Source organism: Galeopterus variegatus, unplaced genomic scaffold, assembly GCF_000696425.1.
Source record: "Galeopterus variegatus unplaced genomic scaffold, G_variegatus-3.0.2 Scaffold129, whole genome shotgun sequence".
In the NCBI taxonomy this organism is placed as follows: domain Eukaryota; kingdom Metazoa; phylum Chordata; class Mammalia; order Dermoptera; family Cynocephalidae; genus Galeopterus; species Galeopterus variegatus.
The window spans coordinates 456423-475538 of NW_007726240.1; the positions used below are offsets into that span (position 1 = coordinate 456423).

The following is a 19116-nucleotide window of genomic DNA, read 5'->3' on the forward strand; positions in this document are numbered from 1 at the left end:
CTCGGCGTTGCTCCCGCGCCTCGCTCAGCCAGTGAGCGGGAACTGGTCTGTATGTGGGATCCGAACCCTCGGGCGGGAGCGCCGCCGCACTTCCCAAGTGGCGCACTTATCCAGTGCGCCACCAGGTCGGCCCAGGATCCAGGTTTTGACTGTGCCTGGCCCAGCCCCTTCATTCCATAATTCCGGTGGATTGAAAGACTTAGGTCAGCTTCACTAACACTCTGGGCTCCTTGCCATGGAAAAGTGCATCGACTGACTTGTCACCCAGGTACCAGCCCTGTACGGCGTGAAAGGGTCCCAATCAGCGAAGTTTTGAGGATAGTGACGGGAGACAGAATGCCCATCCCGTTGGCTGCTATGATGGACCCCAGAGAGACCTTTTGTGGATAATGATGTAAGCCACGGAGGGCCACAGGCAGAAGGAGCTGAAACAGAGACCCCTGCTTGGCAAGAAGTCCTTTCTACGAGGCATCTGAGAGTAACACAGACGTTACAAAGATGCCCTGGGGGGAGAAGGAGGGGCTGTATGACACACCCCATGGTTAATATAGCTTAGAATAACCCACTCAGCATCTGTCCTCCTCGAAGTCCCTTCTCAGCTACAGTGCAACTGGGAGTTCCTCTTTCTGACCCCACCCACCCCTTGCCCTGTGCCTGTCCCTCCCTCTGACCCCTACCCTCTGCCCTCTGCCTTCTGGGATTTCCCCTTCAATATCAAGCATCAACTGCCTGCCCCATCTGTGAGGCATGGCAGCTGTATTTCTCCCCTGAAACTTGGTCCCAGTCAACACCCAGTTCCTGGAGGCTGAGCTTCCACTTAGAAACAGCAAGGGCGGTCTCTCCCAACAGGAATTCTAGTGAGGTTTGCTAGGGGAATAAAATTTTCTTCAAATAGTTACATAAAGGCATGGGGTTGGGGGGGCCATCCCAAAAGGAGCAAGTGAGATCATTTGTGCCTCTTTCTTGATCCTTGGAGCAGAGATTCTGCAGTGTCCCCCAGGGCACCCAAAGTCACCAGCCCTTCCCACCACACCCGGGACCCGAGCCATCCTCCACTCCCTGGTCCCCGGGAACTGGAGTGCCAAGGCTCGGTTCTCTCTGCCCGTCGCTGTGCACAGGTATCCGCATGCTGGACCAGCCGTTCATGACGGACATCATCGAGGCCTCGTCCATCAGTCACATGCCTCAGGTGATCGACATCTACAGCGCCAGCTGGGGCCCCACGGACAACGGCAAGACGGTGGACGGGCCCCGGGAGCTCACGCTCCAGGCCATGGCAGACGGCGTCAACAAGGTAAAGACGGCCCCGCTGCCACCAGGCCCGGGGCACTCAGGAGGTAGGACCTGGGGTCGTGAAGCATGGTGACAAGACAGTGGACGCAGGGGCGGGGCAGGGTGCAGAGGTCCTGCGAGAAACAGACACCAGGAGGGGTTTAGCTGTGCAGATTTACTGGAGGGGACGCCTGTGAGGCTTGAAGCGGAGGGGACGGGAGGGCGCAGGGGGGACTCCGACCGTCACACGCACCTGTCCCCAGCCAGGGAGCGGGTAAGGAGGGAGGGTCTCAGGCGCAGCCCCACTCTAGGGAAGCTTCAGCCGGACCGAAGGGTTGTCCAAAGTCCCCAGGAATGCGCACTGTGGTTGGCTGGGCAGGAGGGAGGTCTCGGCCCAAACGGGGTGGCACATCCAGGGGCAGCAGGCGGGACCGTGAGTCCACAATGCTCCGGTGGCAGGAGGGCTGAGCCACACGTTCTCATGGGCGCAGCTCCCTGGGATCAGCCCAGCAGTGGGCAGAGCTGAGGAGGAACAAACAAGGCAGAGCCTCCAACGTGGGGCCGTGGCCACGGGCTGGGGGAGGAGGCTCCTGCTCTGAGGTCTCATGGAAGGGCCACCCCAGCAAGATGCTGCCCAGGCTCAGGTCCCTGCTCCACCATGCTGTGCCTGAGCATCTACCAACAAATGACGACCTCACGGAACCTGTTTTCTTGCCTCTGAAGTGGTGATAGTGTGGTCAGTGTCTTTCCCAGTCACTCTTGATGCTTAACCAACTGCTCCCAAACGTTGTGGCATAAAACACAGCTGTTTTACTAGGCTTGTGGGTCCTGTGGGTCAGGAGTTCAGACAGGGCACGTTGGGGTGGCTTGTTTCTGCTCCACGATTCTTGGGGCCTCAGCTGGAAGACTCATGACTTCAGCATCAATCACCAAACTCCTGTGTCTTCATGTGCTACCGTGATGCACCGAACTACTCACCAAACGTAGCACAACACGACTCGGACTACGCATCAAGTTGTCTGCCTTTGTCTGTTCCCAGGATTGGTCCTTGTCATCAGGCTCACCCTCCCTGTGCTCTCGGTTTACTCTCTCCACTCAGCGTGGAGTTGGGAATCACACCACAAGGTTACAGCAATGGTGTAGAGTAAGGGTAAGCAGGTCCTAAGTGAGGGAAAGAAAGGTTATAAGACAGTGTGTGGACTTCTGCAACTCCATTTTGGGAATTTTCTAAAAGTTGCTTCTTGGATTTTGACAAATTTCAAATAGATGAAATGACTATAGCCATATTTAAATACAGAAACTGGTATTGTTATAAATTATGAAATACATATGTTCTACATATGCATTTAAATTACTTATTATACATTTATAACACTAAAATAGGTATATGTACAAAACACTTTATATTTAACATCAGCCTAGAAAGGTAAGAATACTGAAGAAAATTAGAGTGGACATTGAAGGCTACTTTTTCTATGCATTTCTTGAGGTCAGACGCCAAGATATTTTTTTTAAAAGCCGTTTAAAAAAAACGGCTGTGTATCCTCATCGGAGTGAGGGGTCAGATGGACTGTCCGGTGACTGGGCCATAGGCTCTGGTTTGTCTCTGTGTTGCAGGAACAGAGGCCTCGGTAGCTCAACTAAAGGGGTTTCTCATAAGGATGCACAAGGAGTGATGGGGATGGATCCGGCCAGGACCTCAACCAGCCTGGGACCAGACAGATGTTCTGGATCCAGGGCAGCCGCAGGGCACCGGCCACAGAGCACACGGAGATCCCCACCTGGACTCTGCTGTCACAGGCCTGGCCACTCCCACCCTGTCTGTTTCTCCCTGGCTTTGTGGCTCCCTCTCTTCACTCCAAGTGCCTCTTCCTGCAGGCTTGTATTCAGGTGGTGTTTCCATTTGGACATGGCCCCATCGACACCATTGTCTGCCAAGACCTGTCAGCCTCTGCTTCAGCTGCTACCTGCCTCCCATGCTCTCAGGACAACTATTACCCAAAATTAGGGGACACACGCCTCCCTTAGACTAGGATCCAAGAATAAGAAATGTGGCTCTATTAGAAAGATTCAAAACTTGGAGGGTCAGCCGTCAGTCAGAGGTTTCTAACAAAATCCCTTTCTCTTCTACTCTGGATAACGTCAAGTGGTGGTCGTCCATATTCCCACTGGCTTCTCAGCCCTCTCGGAAAAAAGTTTCCTCTGAGCTTCTGAATTCTTTCAAAGGTCTAAACAGAAATATAAGACCATAAGCTTCCCTGTCTGTTATGGATTGAATTGTGTCCCCCAAAAACTCATATGTTCAAGGCCTAACTCCCCATACCTCTCCATAACTTGTTTGCAAATAGGGTCATTGCAGATGTAATTAGTAAAGATGAGATCAGACTGGAGTAGGGTGAGCCCCTAATCCAATATGTTTTATGTCCTCATTTAAAAAAAAAGAAAAGAAAAGGACATTTGGGCACAGACCTACACACAGGGAGAACGCTGTGTAAAGATGAAGGCAGAGACTGATCTACAGGCCCAGGAGCACCAAAGATTGCCAGAAACCTCAGAAGCTAGGGGAGGGGCGTGGGACAGATTCTTTCTCACAGTACTCACGAGGAACCACGCTGCTGACGCATCAGTACTGGACTTCCCAGCCTCCAGAACTGCTAAGGCAATACATTTCTGCTGTCATACTACCCAGTTTGTGGTACTTTGCTTTGGCAGTCCTGGAAAACTAATACACACTTCCAATCTTAGAATGGACAGTCAAAAAAGAGATTGGGCTGGACTCTAGCAGCGTGGAAATGACCTGGTCACTGTTCAAGGTCACCTTGATGTCAACTGGCTCTCTCTTTTACAGCCAAAATGGTTGATAGTTAATCTAATTACAACTTTTTTCTTCTCCTTTGGAACCTTGAGAGGTCTCCTTCCTTCATTCTCTAATATAGTCACCTCAAAGGAGCAAGCATGCAAAAGTTCTCACGATGTGATGCTGGGAGAGAAAAATGTTTCAGAGTTAGGGACAGTGCCGAGCTGGAATTGGCTCCCAACAACATCTCACTGGTAGCTTCAAATTAGACATGGAAATTGGCAAACACTGTAAATAAAGCTTTTATACCCCATCAGAGAGCTGGTTGTTAAATATTTACCAGCACAACCCTGGTTAGAGGACTCTGTTAGCTTTTCTTAAATTATAGCATTTATTTTTTATTATTTATTTTTAATCAGAACAATTGATTATACATATCTGTGGGGTACAGCACTGAATATCAATACCTGTGCGCAATACATGATCCTCAAATCAGGGTAACTACTGTATGTATCATTACACGATGCAATCATTTTTTGTTGTCCTTTACCAATTTCTTGCTAACCTCCCTCCCCCTCCCCCTTTCCCAAGTCTGGTAGCCTCAGTTACGTTCTCTCCTTCTGAAAGTCCAATGATTATTGCAACCGTTGTGTCTTTCTTTTTTTGTTTACTCGTTTTTGGGGGATTTTTGGTTTTTGTTTTTTGTTTTTTGTTTTTTTGCTCCCACTTATGAGGACATGCTATATTTCTCTTTCTGTGCCTGGCTTATTTCACTTATAATTTTCTCTAAGTTCATCCATGTTCCTGCAAATGGCAGAATTTCATTCCTTTTTATGGCAGAGTAGTATTCCATTGCGTATATCTACCACATTTTCCTTATGTAGTCATCCATCGACGGACATTTAGGTTGGTTCCAACTCTTCACTATTGTAAATAGAGCTGTGATGAACATGGGAGTGCAGGTGTCCCTATGACATGATGATTTCCATTCCTTTAGGTATAAACCCAGCAGCAGGATCGCTGAATAGGATGGCAGTTCTATCCGTAGTTGTTTGAGGAAGCTCCACACTGTTTTCCATAAAGGCTGCACTAATTTACAGTCCCACCAGCAGTGTAGGAGGGTTCCCCTTTCTCTGCATCCTCGCCAGCATTTGTTATTCTCTGTCTTCTTGATAATGGCCAGTCTAACTGGCATGAGAGGGTAGCATTTAGATACCCATGTGTTCACCCTCCAAGTAAAGTCCAATCTTGCTTTACTGAGTAGAAATTCCCACTGCGAAGAGGAAAAACATCTGACCCTATGACTTTGTGTTTCTTCAAAATGACGTTTCCCAACCAGAGTCTCAAGTTACCACAAGACTATAGAGGCTGACTTTTCTAAGTAAGTCAGGTAAACACCGCACACCTTAGGAGATTCAGCACTCATACATTTCACACAAGGGTCCCAGAAACAGAATTATGAAATGGAAGAAGGAGTCTTGAAGTGAATGGCGTGATGACAGCAGCTAAATGCTGATGGCTACACTTTGATGGGGCCTGCTTGGGAAAGACTGAAGTGATGTTTTATTACCAGGTGATGCCAATCTGCTGTTGAAATTCAAACCGTCTGAAACAGCAATGAGGACCCTGACATTTGAGTGACACAATGCAGTTTACAAAGGAGGCCCACCAGCAGGATTGGGTGACAGGAAGTGGTGTTGCTGCCCTGTTTCGATGCCCAGACTCCTTAAGGGGAATTTAGGATGGAACTTTTGACACACAAACATCTTTTTTCCTTATCACATCATTCATTGTGTAGCTGGAGAGAAATGGTTACACATCCCACCCCAGGACCAGCTGACAGCAGGCCCCCAGGGAAACACTTGGCAGATGTCCCCTTTCCCCAGCAGACGTGGATTTTCACTAAGAGGCTTTTTTTTTTTTTTTTTTTTTCCTGAGGTCAAAAGAGAGTCAGGCGAGTTGGCGATGTCTGCCCTCTGCCCGACTTTACAATGGTGATCGTGCTCAATGCAGCACGTCCCTGCGTGGCCCCTGTCATTTTCCACAGACTTCTAAACTGCTCCACCACAACCCAGAGCTGGGTATTTCTCTCTCCTCCATCTGTAGCCTCCCTGGCTGCAACCAAAAAGGCCCTTTTAAGTGTGATTGTTCTGCAAAACATACCAAGCATGTCAAAACTTAAGAGAAAAATTGTTATGACTTATCCTCAGATGACAGCATGTAAATATTTTAGAAAAGGAAGTGATTATGATGAAAAAATCATGATTTCTCACTTGACTTTTCTGCAGGCTGTGGGGATGATTCTTTCCTTGCTTCAAGGTGACATTCATTGAACAGTATCGTAGAATTTTGTGAATGACAGTGTATTGTACATTAGTAGAGATTTCTTCTCGGTTACTTCAGTTGTCTGGTCTACTCTAAAGGAAAATCTACCTGTGAAAGGTGATCTCCACCTAAACAAAGGAATCAGGTAATTAGCTCCTATGCAAAGGCAGTTCTCATGTTTGTCTTTGAATTTTAGCATCCTGCTCATATGTTTTGTCTGAGCAACACAGTAATGATGGATAGTTAGAGGAAAAAGAAGAGGGGATAAAAGACTCTTATCAGGGCATGCACTATTTGTCACAGACCCCACCATTCCCGTTGTCTCATGCCTGCTTCACACATAAATGTCAACCATCTTAGGGATTTGAGTTTGTGTCTCCTAAGTTTGCATAATAAATACTTGAGAGAGGCAGCAAGGAGCAGGAACGAAGGAAGGAAAGAAGGAAATAGTTTTCCTTTTACTTATTTTGATCTTTTTCTCTTTAATTTTGTAATCTACATGTTGGATTTACAGTTAAAGCATTTTTCACATTATATGTAGAAAGTGGGTGACAGTCAGAGACCCCTGAATTATGAGATAGTCCAATAATTGATTTAAAAGTCTTAGTTTGGAATCCTCTAGAAGCAGACCCTGAGACAAGATTTGAGTTCAAGCACTTTATTTGGTATATTCACAAATACCAGTGGTGAATGGGGTGGTATGACAGGGATAGGACAGGGCCAAGAAAGGGCTTGTCATTGAGCCAGCTACCACTGTGAGCTAGTGGAGTTTAATCCCACTGGGAAACTGGAAAACCATGCAGCGCACACTGAAGTTATCCCACCCTGTGGCAAGTGAGCCGGGATAAAAGCTGTTGGTTGAGGTTGTTCCCAAGAGGTATAAATACCCCAGCACTTTCAGCCTGGTGGCAGGTGTGCGGAGCAGCCTTCAAAGTCTTGGAAGGAAGCCTTTAGACAAAGAAATTCATATGCTGACATTTGGAAATCCCCAGGCACAAGAAATTCTGAGGTCCAAGGGATATAGGCCAACACCCACTGCCATCTGCTACAACCCCCGGATTGCAATTTGAGCAAAACCTAATCTGAGACTTAGAGTCATCACTCTCTGGATAAATAAAGCAGCAGTAAGGCCATGTGTTTACTGTTCGGGAAAAAGACATAGCCCTTGCAAAGAGATTGATGGAGCAACAAAGATCAGCCATTACGGGACACAGCATCTTATTTCACTCTGGCAACCAGAAGGGGAATTCAGACAATACTAGAGGGCCTTGAAAGTGACAATTGATTCTTGCCACATCCTGAGGAAATGCAGTCACCCAGGGTGACCCTGGCACATCTTTGGCTGGCTCTGATAATGACACCTCAATCTTGTATTAATCACTCTTAATTTAACTCTAAATTTTAAGGTTTGCTACTGGAAGGAATATCTTTAAAATATTTAAAGATTAGGCTACAGAAAATTTGCTGAGATGCAGATGAGAAGAACATTAATTGTTTATTCCCTAAGGGGTTGCAAAGGGCACAGGCACAGATCCCAGGTCCTCAGGTGGGATGTTTGAAGAGGGACCCTGTGCAAGAGAGTAGCTCAAAAGCCACCATCCAGAAAGGGGAAGTGGAAGGTTGCCTGGGGAGACCGTGATTAATCGGGCTTGGATGAGGCCAGGCCTCAGTGCCACCTGCTGAAATTTAATCAGAGCCGTGGGTCGGACACCACAGCAGCAAGCGCCACGGCTGCTAGCAGGCGATGAATGCCTCCTGCCGAGGAGCTCTCAGGAGCACTCCAGGAGCCTGATTTATGCTCTGCAGCCAGATGAAAGTTCACCCCTGAGCAGGAGCTGCTGCTGTGTGGAGTCTGCAACTCAGCCTCTGAAACACTGTGTGCCATTATAACCTCTCCCTTCATTTCTGGTATAAGGAGAAACAGAAGAAAACTCTAGCAGGTTTCAGGGGTCCTTCCTGTTCATTGGCCAGCCTTAGTTGAAGTAACCAACTATCCTGGTTTGCCCAGGACTCTCCTTAAAGTTCCATCTCCAAGGGATCGTGCAATCCTGGCAAACTGAGACGGCTGGGCACCCCACCCTTTGGCTATCCTGGTGGTGGTGACCCATCCGGGCCAAGAAATCCATCCAAATTATGGGTGAATTTAAACTCCTCAACAGCACCTTTGACATCAAAGAAATTCATCCCCTCAATGTGTCTGGATCCTTCCACCAACAACAAGACAGGATAACACAGGATTCTGATCTCCAAGGTGGATATACCCCAAGCCAGGCAATAATTAACAACAACTGCAGGTGCCATTCAACACTGGCCAGAGTTAAGGATTTACATCAGAGCCTCAGGGCGACTGCGCCATCCTTCATTGGACTTTCTGGAGAAGGTGAGTCCCCACATCTGCTAAATTACTGCAAGACAGACAGGGCTCTGCAGCCCCTGGCACTGACCAGGAAGTGTTTCAGGCCTAGATATGACACTGTGTATCAGCCCCTCCCACTTACACCTCACTGATTAATCAGTTTGCAAGACCACCCCACCACACACACACAACCACAGGAGGCCTTATCATGGGCCCAGACAGTAGACAGCTAAAAATATTTGGCAGACAGCACCAGTGACCATCACAATGAGCCTAGAAAAACTGTCAGGTAACTCAAAAGGTAACCAGTGATCTAGTGAGGACAAACACAAATGTCAAAGACGTTTGTGAATAGTTTGAACAAGATTGTTTCAACTTTTACACACTTTGGGGCTTCTGAGAGGCTGCTTTATGTTACAAAACTAGCAAGTTCCAACTCACTGCCCTTTACCATGTTAGAATAGGGTTTCTCAGCCTGGGCACTATTAACATTTTGGGCAAGATAATTCCTCGTTGGGGGATGGGAGGAGGATGTCCTATGCATTGTAAAAGTTTAGAAGTATTCCTGGCCTATACCCACTAGTTTCTAGTAACACACACACACACAGAGTTGTGAGCACCAAAAATGTCTCCAAAGTGCCCCCCTGGTGCAAAAATTGCCCCTGGTTGAGGACAACAGTGGTTAAATACATTCAATACATTACCTAGGTGAAAAGTTTTCATCGGGTGAAAACTTTTGAGCAACGCTAATCTCGCTGAACCCCAGAAGACTGGCTGATCCAAAGACAGAATTCAAAGTAAAGCTGCACACCTTACTTACTTAATTTCATCTAAATGTATTTGCCTTCTTGGGGTCAAAAAAGGCAAGAGGGGAGTAGAGAAGAGGGAGACAGTTCCAAGGTAAACAGAGCAGGTAAATTGACTGCAGTTCCCTTCATTGAGCATGCGCTGCAGAATAAGGGCAGGAGAGCCCCTGCAGAAAGACCACCCTCTGGAGACCCCCCTCCCTCCACAGAGAAGGCTCCCGGGCCCTCTCCTGCCTTTGTCCTCCAGTGGGGTCTCAGGGAGATCCTAATCTCTCCCGGACCTCCCATGCCCCATTTGGGTTTTGGGCTCTTCAGTAATGTTCACCTGTTCCCTGGAGATAAAATTCCCTCTGCTGAACCACCTAGTGTGGCAATATTTGCCCAACTGAATTTCAGTCGATATAGCACATTTATTGGGATCATGTGAAATTTATAAGTTAACGTTGGGAAAATTGACATCTCTGTGATGTTGTTTTTCTATCTAAGAACATTGGGTCAAGTCTTCGTCTGTGTCTTTCCATAAAATTTCAAAGTCTTATTTAGCACTTAGATTTTTTTTTTCGAATTCATTGATTTTCTTCATAAGTGTTCTATCCTTCGTGTGGCTAGTGTAAATGGTGCCACTGCACAGGGTTGCTGTGAGAATCCAATAGGATGATATGTCAAGTGCTTGTCCCTGGCATACAGTAAGTGTCACAGGAGTGCTTGCTATGATTATCATCCTGTTTCTCTCATTGTATCCTCTCTCTGGTTATGGCTTAAATGAGGGTCTTAGTTGTTCTGTCTGTTTCTGCACAATTCCTGTTCAGATGAAGCCCAGGGGCGGTGCAGGGGAGGCAGAATTGGATCTTAGGAGATCATTTTAACAAGAAAGTGTGGCATATCAGTAACAGCCCCATCCTCTAACTAGTTTCAGTCCTCTTATAGATGCCCCTTCTCCACTCATTTCTGCCTCCAGAACTAGAGTTTTCTCTTCACTGGCCCATCTTCTCCTGAAACCAGGGACTATCTGGTGCTAAAATCCAGTCATCAGAAGTGAGGACATAATCATTATTGCCTTGTGTGTTCTATCTGGCTTAGGAAAATGAAGTTTAATATTCTCAGAAGACAAAGTATTCTTGTGGACAAGTCTTACAGTCCAATACAAAATGACTATTTGCTGCTTACTGATCAGAAACAGGCTGACAGTTGCTGTCTGTGTATCAGTAAGCTAGGCTGCCTAACAAATTGCCCCAAAACTCAATAGCTTAAAATAACAATCATTTAATTTTGTTCATGAGGCTACGAGTCAGTGGGATGTTGTGCTGATCGGGTCCTGCCTTGGCTAATCTCAGCTGGCCTCGTTCATGATTCTGTAGTCAGCTAGAGGGTAAGCTGAGACTGGCTGGCCTCCCTCACATGTCTGGCAGTTATTCGCTGTCCACTGGGGCAGTGAATTTGACAGCAGTACGTGTCTCTCACCAACCAGCCGGCTAACCCAGGTTTATTCTCATGGTGCAACAGAGTTCTGAGACAGAGCAGAGTATATAGGACTTCTGGAGATCTGTGCTTGGAACTGACACAGAATCACTTTCCACAACCTTCTGTTGGCCAAAGCAAGATACTGGCCAGCTTGGATTCTAGGGGTAGGAAATAGACCCCTCCTCTTGAAGGGTAGGGCTGCAAAGTCAGATTGCCAAGGGCATGGATACAGGGAATCAGGAAAAATTAGGGTCACAATCAAACTACCACACTCCCTACACCGAGGTGAAAACGCTTTTAGCATTGATTTACTTTTAGCAAAGCTGGCTTCGTCTCCCTGGCAGCCTACGTGCAGACTAGTTCAGGGGAAAGCTTTGCAGATGGTCAGCCTCCCCCTTGGTCCTGATACACATCAGTCTCACTTTCAGAAGGTGCCATTTCTTGACACTGAGCTCAAATCTGAATCTGTTTGAGAGTGTGATCCTCTTCGCCAGCTGCAGGGATGACCTGTTTCCCTCTTTGTCCTGGTTTCTAGAGCAGTTGCTTGTTTGGATGGAGTTTTCCAGTATAGATTTAACAAGACGCTGACGATGGTTCCCAGCTAGTGGTTGAATAAATATTTGTTGACTTATTGACTCAATCAATCACAGGCTAATTAACTCCCAGTCCTGTTAGAAGCAATTGAAAATGTCCCTTCTCACCATCAGGAGGCAGAGAGACCTTGGAGGTAATCCAGTCTTCTCTCTGCCTTCTGGTGCCTCTGCCCTAAAACCACTGAGTAAGGACTGTGGATGCCTGGTGGCCACACAGGAACAGACTTTCTCTGCCAATGACTTCTTTCTGTCTGTCACTCTAGAGGGTCACCGAGCTGCCCTCAGGCAGGCTGCGGAGTGGGAGGAGGTTGCACACCTGTCCCTGGCCTCCCACACTGTGTGGCTGCTCTCCTCTCTGCCCACCCACCCTGCAGGTGAAAACAAAGTAGCCCCCAGACCCACTGCTTCCAGTGCAGAAAGTGGGAAGTGAGAAGCAAAGAGCCAATACTGGGGGGGAAGGTAGAGAGGAGAAGCACCCACAGAAGACAGGGAGAAGGAAAAGAAAAGGTAAAAGCACTAAGAACATGGCTTGACCAGAAGGGCAATGCCAACTACACCTTGCTGTTTATAACTAATTAGCATGTGGTAATAACTATTGGGCGTGTCATTATGTGTTTAAAGTTTTATTTGCTGTATGTTTTACTTGATCATATGTATTAGTAGGCTACCTGTCACTTATAACAGAAAAACTGAAACTGGGTAATTATAAAGAAACGGAATTTATTTCTTACAGTTTTGGAGGCTGGAATGTTCAAGGTCCAGGGGCGCATATGGTTATCACGTTTTTGGTGAGGACTCTCTGCAGAGTCCCAAGGTGGCAGAGGGTATCACATGCCAACAGGGCAGGGGCACGTGTTAACGTGCTCGTTTACTCTCCTGACAAAGCCACCAGAGCCACTCCAGTGATAACTCACCCATCCAATAATCCATCAATCCATTAATCTATGAATGGATTAATCCATTCATGAGGGCACAGCCCTCACGATCCAATCACTTCCCAAAGGCCCCACCTTTCAACACTGCCACATTGCAAATCAAGCTTCCACATGAGCTTGGGAGGGGACAAAAATTCAGACCATAGCATCTTATTAGACTTTCTTCCTACATTTGGAGTTTCCTTGCACAGGTAAAATGTCATATAATAAATACTGTGTTTAAAAGGATTCTAGTAAGATCCAGCTGGATAAAATACATCAACATATATATAATATTGTTGTATATTTTGGGTATAATGTATAATTTATACTTAAAATCTACATATCATGTATGTAAATTTATATATATGACATATGTAACTATATATAAAATAAAAGTAGGTATCTATTATAAATATCTTGTATACCTTATATAACTAAGTATAAATATATATACCTATACTTACATTTTTGCTGAAAAATGTCTGATACATAAAGATACAAAAGAATAAGATAATAACTATTACCTCTAGAGAGATTTTTTTCATTTTCCTTTCCGTATACTTTGACTTTTTTAGTGAGCATGTACTACCACGATAGCTTTTTTATTTTTTTATATTTTTTATTTTTCATCAGCATATTCATTATTACAAATCCAATTTATTCCTTATTCCCCTCATCCAATCTCTCCCATCCCTCTCCCCGTCTCCCCTGTAATAAACATAGATTTGTTCTCTCCTTCTGATAGATTAACTGTCTCTCTGTTGATTTTTTTGCCTAGATGATCAGTCCAGTACTGAGAGAGGTGTGTTCAGGTCCCCCAGTATTACCATATAGCAGATGCTTCTTCTACTACTCTGGAGTGTGCTTTATAGAGAGAAGGGACTCTCCTTGGGTCAGTGCAATCGAGTGTCTGTGTGCCATCTGCACGGTGGCTGTGACTACTTCTATAGAGACTATCCGCTTTTGCAGCAGCAGTGGTAATTGCAGTGGCTGTGGTGGGCTACCCATGTGGAAATGGTGTTTTGGTGTGCTGTCTACCTGGTTGCAGCTGGCTTTGGCTTCCCCCGGCTCCAACCCTCAGGACCCTGGTGGGCCGGGGTGGCAGTGACAGCGTGCCTAGTTGTGGCTGGGTTCAGTTTATAACATTCTCTGGGTTTGGCTTATAACATTTTTAAAAAGTAGTTCATTTGTAAATTTTAAGGAGATTCTTCCAGCTTTTCCTACCTCGTTATCCCTAGCTTAAATTGTAAATTCAGGTGACATTTTATATTGGAACCTTCCTGAAAAAAATACAAACCTTCCCCCTGGTACCCCACCAGAAGGATAGCAGTTTCCAAAGCAGAGAAAAAGTGAATCCAGTCATTTTGTTCAGCTGCTGAAGAAATCCAAATCCTGCCCCTCCCCGGGCCAGGGACCCCACCCTTGCAGCGCCTGGGTTGGAGCTGGTGGCAGCATCTCCTCGCTCTCCCCAGGGCCGCGGGGGCAAAGGCAGCATCTACGTGTGGGCCTCTGGGGATGGTGGCAGCTACGACGACTGCAACTGCGATGGCTACGCCTCGAGCATGTGGACCATCTCCATCAACTCGGCCATCAACGACGGCAGGACCGCCCTCTACGATGAGAGCTGCTCCTCCACCTTGGCCTCCACCTTCAGCAACGGGAGGAAGAGGAACCCCGAGGCAGGCGTGGTGAGTGCGGCCACTCCCTGCCCTGTTCCCTGTGGCCTCGGCCCCTCTGTGATGGGGTGGGCTGCCACGCGGACTGGGCTCCTCTCCCTGACCTCAGAGTTAGCGCAGGTTCTGAGGGGAAGGTCCATTTTCCCCATGCCCATTAGGTTTGTTGTCAAAGTAGAGACCTGCCATATGCAAGTTGGAAGGAAGAACAGCGATGACCCTTTCCAGCTCAGTTTCCATAGATTCTCTCCTTCATCGTTTTGGCTTAAAGTCATGATGAACTCTGGTCTATCAATAAGTTGCCTTGACACATCACTCAAAGGAAAACTAACTGTAAGAACTGGGGCATCACACCACTACCTCATCTGAGCCAAGATCCTATTCAAGGATTACAGTAATTTAAAAAAGCATTCATGGATGGAAGTTTCTGGATCCATAAAACCCCTAACATTGGGCACATGTGTATTTTCTCAGGGAAAGAGTTGTGATTTTCACATTTTAAAACAAATCCATGATTAAAAAAAAAAAAAAAGCAGGGGGAGAGTTTAAGAATTACAGATTTAGGTTACTTATTGCTCTATTCTGAGGTGGAAAAAAAAAAAAAAAAACTTCCTTCCTGGGCAGCTAGGTATAATGGGGAATTTTCCAAGCCCCTTAAAAATATATCATCTATCAAGCAAAATGGATCTTTGGGGATCTTTTCCTGTCTCTGGTTATTTCGCTCGCTTCAGCCTTTCCTCAGACCTCAAACCAGGAATGCAGTGGGTGGTTCATGGTCATGGATGGTTACACCCTGGTTGGCCACCCATCTGCACTGGGGCTTCCCAAGAGAGGAGAACGGAACTCAGAACTCAATCATTGCTTCCTTCTAGTGTTTGGATCGCACATTCCTATCTGGGCTCCCACCTTGGCAAGAAAGCCAGGCTCCTGTGGGAGCTGACATGGGAATGTGGGATCCAAACACTAGCAAGACAGCCAGGCTCCCATGGGAGCCAGGAGAAGCCCTTTGCCTACAAGAGACACAGACCTTAATAGCCTGTCCCTCCCGTGATCCCACCTGGGTTCCCCCTTGGTCTTGGGGAGGATAGAGTCCTCCAGCTCCTCCCAAGCAGAAGGAGGCTTCACCCCCTCTTATGCTACAAACGGTATGGGCAGAAAGAAAGAAGAGCAGGGCAGAAAGGGACGAGTGAGGGAGGCCCCAGTCCCGTCCTGTTTGTGATACTTCCCTCTCCCTAGAGAAGTTCCTCTCCCACCCCAACAGCTTCCTCACGGCGTGACTGTGTCCTGAACCCTTATCTATGACTCTCTTTCCACGTGGACTGGGAAAGGGCTTTGAGTTTTCTCTGAATATTGTAATTTTTTCCAATAGAAAAATTCCTGATACTTTGTTTCTCAAAATAATAGGCTCTCTTGAGGATCCTTCAGAAAGAGGAAGAACTATTCCTGTGGTTTATACATGATCTTAATGAAAAGTCTGTCTCTCACAAACATTGAAAATGAGGTTTTTCTCCTTGTGAAAGTCCCTTGACACTAAGTTTATTAGTCTCCCCTCTAAATAAGAGCTGTGGAGGTGGTCACCCACATAGCAGGTTGTTTTAACTCAGCGTGTCTCAGAATATTCCCATGAATGGTAGATGTAAAGAAATGTTTGTTTTTAATAGCCTGTCCTAGGTAGACTTTGCTGAGCATGTTTATTCTTCCCTCCTTGAGAATACTGCCCTTTCCTGCATGAAGGGAAAAGGAATGTTGATGCAGTGGCAGTGGGCTTTCCAAGAGTCAGTCCCAATGCCACAGAATGCATTGACTGTGTTGGTCATATTAACTTATCACTTTCCACCACATACTGTTTCCTTTTAGGATTCAGGAAATAAATGTCTAGATTAGCCAGAGATATGCTTCTTTGAGCAATTGACTTATCTCGTGGACAGCCTTATTATAACTGATTATGTGCCCCTTTTTGCATGGGCTACTAGGAAGCTCAGATAAAATTCATGTCAAAAGAGATAGGTATATGGATGCTAAGCTTATCCTTAGCTGCATCCCAATCTTCTTTAGAACAAGGTGTAGTTTAAAGAAAATAAATAGATAATCCCCTCCTCCATTTTGTTTGGAGGTTCAAAATTGTGTGATTTATTCATTCACTACTTAATATTTTCCCTTCTAGGCGACCACAGATTTGTATGGCAACTGCACTCTGAGGCATTCTGGGACATCTGCGGCTGCTCCTGAGGCAGCTGGCGTGTTTGCACTGGCTTTAGAGGCTAAGTATGTTTACAGCTCTGGGCCTGGGGTCTGCTCTGCAGGGTGGACTAATACATTTCTCTCCACCCACATACCAGGTGTCCATGGAGGCAAAAGTGAACATGAGAGCTTATGAATAGTCAGGGCCAGTGAACTCTTCTGGGCATTTCTAAATGATCCATCAGCCCTAAATCACACACACACATACACACACACACACACTAAAAAACTACATCCCTAGGAGAACACAGAAATCCAACACCCAACAGCACATATCAGCAACTTACTCAGATACCACATAGAGGCACATAGATATTTCTTTCTTCATGAAATTCACCCCTTTATCCTCTGTATATCCCTTGGCTATTTTACTCCAGTGATAGTCACAATTAGCTATAGAGAGGAATATCAAATTGCCATGCTGGGTGGGTATCTAACAAGCATTTCAGAGCATGTGACAAAAAGGATGCTTCTACTCAAGATTTGTTAATTCATTAGATGAATCCACTTTTTTTTTTTTTTTGTCTTTTTCCGTGTCCGGCAACGGATCGCAACCCTCAGTGTTGCCCCCGTACCAGACCGGGGACCGGCAACGGGATCGCAACCCTCGGCGTTGCTCCCGCGCCTCGCTCAGCCAGTGAGCGGGAACCGGTCTGTATGTGGGATCCGAACCCTTGGGCGGGAGCGCTGCCACGCTTCCCAAGCGGCGCACTGTAGCAGTGCGCCACCGGGCCGGCCCCTAGATGAATCCACTTTTTTTTTTTTTTTGTCTTTTTCCGTGTCCGGCAACGGATCGCAACCCTCAGTGTTGCCCCCGTACCAGACCGGGGACCGGCAACGGGATCGCAACCCTCGGCGTTGCTCCCGCGCCTCGCTCAGCCAGTGAGCGGGAACCGGTCTGTATGTGGGATCCGAACCCTTGGGCGGGAGCGCTGCCACGCTTCCCAAGCGGCGCACTGTAGCAGTGCGCCACCGGGCCGGCCCCTAGATGAATCCACTTTTTAACACTGAGACAAAGTGGGCAGAGTCACACAGTGTAGACCAAGACATAGGCTTTATTGGGAAACCTTCCAAGCTACAGGTGAGAGGAGACCATTCCCTAAGCTCTCACCATACTACAGAGGGGCAACATATTGCTACTGCTGCGCACACCTTGCATTTGAGCATCGGCCCACCTGCTACTCTACCTTCTCTCAGTGAAGCCAGAGGCTTGCCTTATATTCAAGGAATGAACACGAGGGCTGCAGACACCACACACATGATGTGAGTGTAAATGCCAGCTGTGTAGGAAGTTGCCCGAAAATGCAGCCCCCAGCAACTTATGAGAAGTTGGATTCAGGCTCCTGGGGAAGAGAGCTGAGTTCCCCATCCCTGTCAGCAGTTGCTAGGCAACTGCAGCTTCTAGCATCACTCTCCAGGCAGCCTGTTTGTCTGTCTCCACACATGCAGTGCACTTTCTGACTTGCAAAGGAGGCATGAGTTGATTCCTAAAATAGGAAGAGACTCAGAAAGATTATCTAGCTCAACCCTCTGCCTTCCAGGCAAAAAGCCCTAATTATCCTTTTCCAGATAAGACCCCAAATTGAGAGCGTCTCCTCCCTTTGAACCAACTTAAACTTTGATTCTTCTAACAAAAGTCAGGTGGAAAATTTAGGACACCGAGAGCTGGACACTGGCCAAAGCTTAACTATTGAGCCACAGAGTCCCCGCCCTGTTAAGCACAGAAACCAAAACTTACTCACATATGATGTGCATTTCCTGCAGATGAAACCGTGCATCCCGGGACCTGAGGGGGCCCTGGAGTCTGTACCAGCTTTGCTCCCTCCGGCTGCTAGCAGACAGGCAGGGGAGCCTGCTGCCTCCTGCTGAGCCTTGCAGGAACAGGGAGCAGGAGTGCCCCCAAGACAAGAAGGGCTTCTGGTCTCCCTTTCAACCTCAGAGGGCAGGACTTGACTCGCAGTCTCCTGGGATTTTGGCAAGCAAAACCTCACTTGCCCAGGCCCATACATCTACAAAGGGACAACCTAAACAAATCAAAGGGTAGAGTGAGGCTGCTGGATTCCTAGAGGGTTCACGGCTCTGCGTCGATTATTCACCATTCTTCTAGCACACGTTTGGATATCCTTACAGCAAAGAATGCTGTTGCCACTTAGGCACACTTTATTTTGGAGCAATGCTCATAAAGTTAATGCTTTCTGTCACCATAAAGAGGGAATATAATGTCCCTGGAAGTAGGTGGTTCAAGCCCATTGTGGGAGCTAGTCCTAAAATTTTTCAGAACACCAACTGCCTGAGGTTAGAAGCAGACACTGACATGAGATTTTGGTGCAAGTAATTTATTAAGGAAGGGTTCCCAGGAACGACCAGTAAGGGAAGGTTAGAGATGGGGAAGAATCCAAGCAAGGGTGCAATTTCAGGAGAACTTCTGGCCTCATCCTAATCCCGCAGGCACTCTGGAGTGTGAATTATGCCTCAGAGTGTGTCCCACCTCAAGGTAAGGGAGCTGAGCTGTCATACTCTTGTGCTAGTCAGTCATTGGCTAAGAGCCGCCCTGGAGAAGTAAACTCCAAGCCAGCTCCAGTTCTCTGCACCTGTCTCCAAGGTGGCTCGAGTAGCCAGCAGTGAAAACCATTGGTCAGGATGAAATGGCCCCAGGAGAGAGCCCAGAGGGAGGA

The 19116-nt window shown here is 47.0% G+C and overlaps 1 protein-coding gene across 1 annotated transcript in view; it reads left to right on the top strand.

Moving 5' to 3' along the window:
• Positions 1–19116, top strand: part of PCSK2 (proprotein convertase subtilisin/kexin type 2) — a 287440-nt gene that overhangs the window by 247450 nt on the left and 20874 nt on the right. Inside the window, exons 8-10 of the mRNA XM_008588485.1 lie at positions 1119–1294; positions 14000–14215; positions 16365–16465. Coding sequence (XP_008586707.1) covers positions 1119–1294; positions 14000–14215; positions 16365–16465 — 493 coding nt within the window. The remainder of the gene's footprint in view (positions 1–1118; positions 1295–13999; positions 14216–16364; positions 16466–19116) is intronic.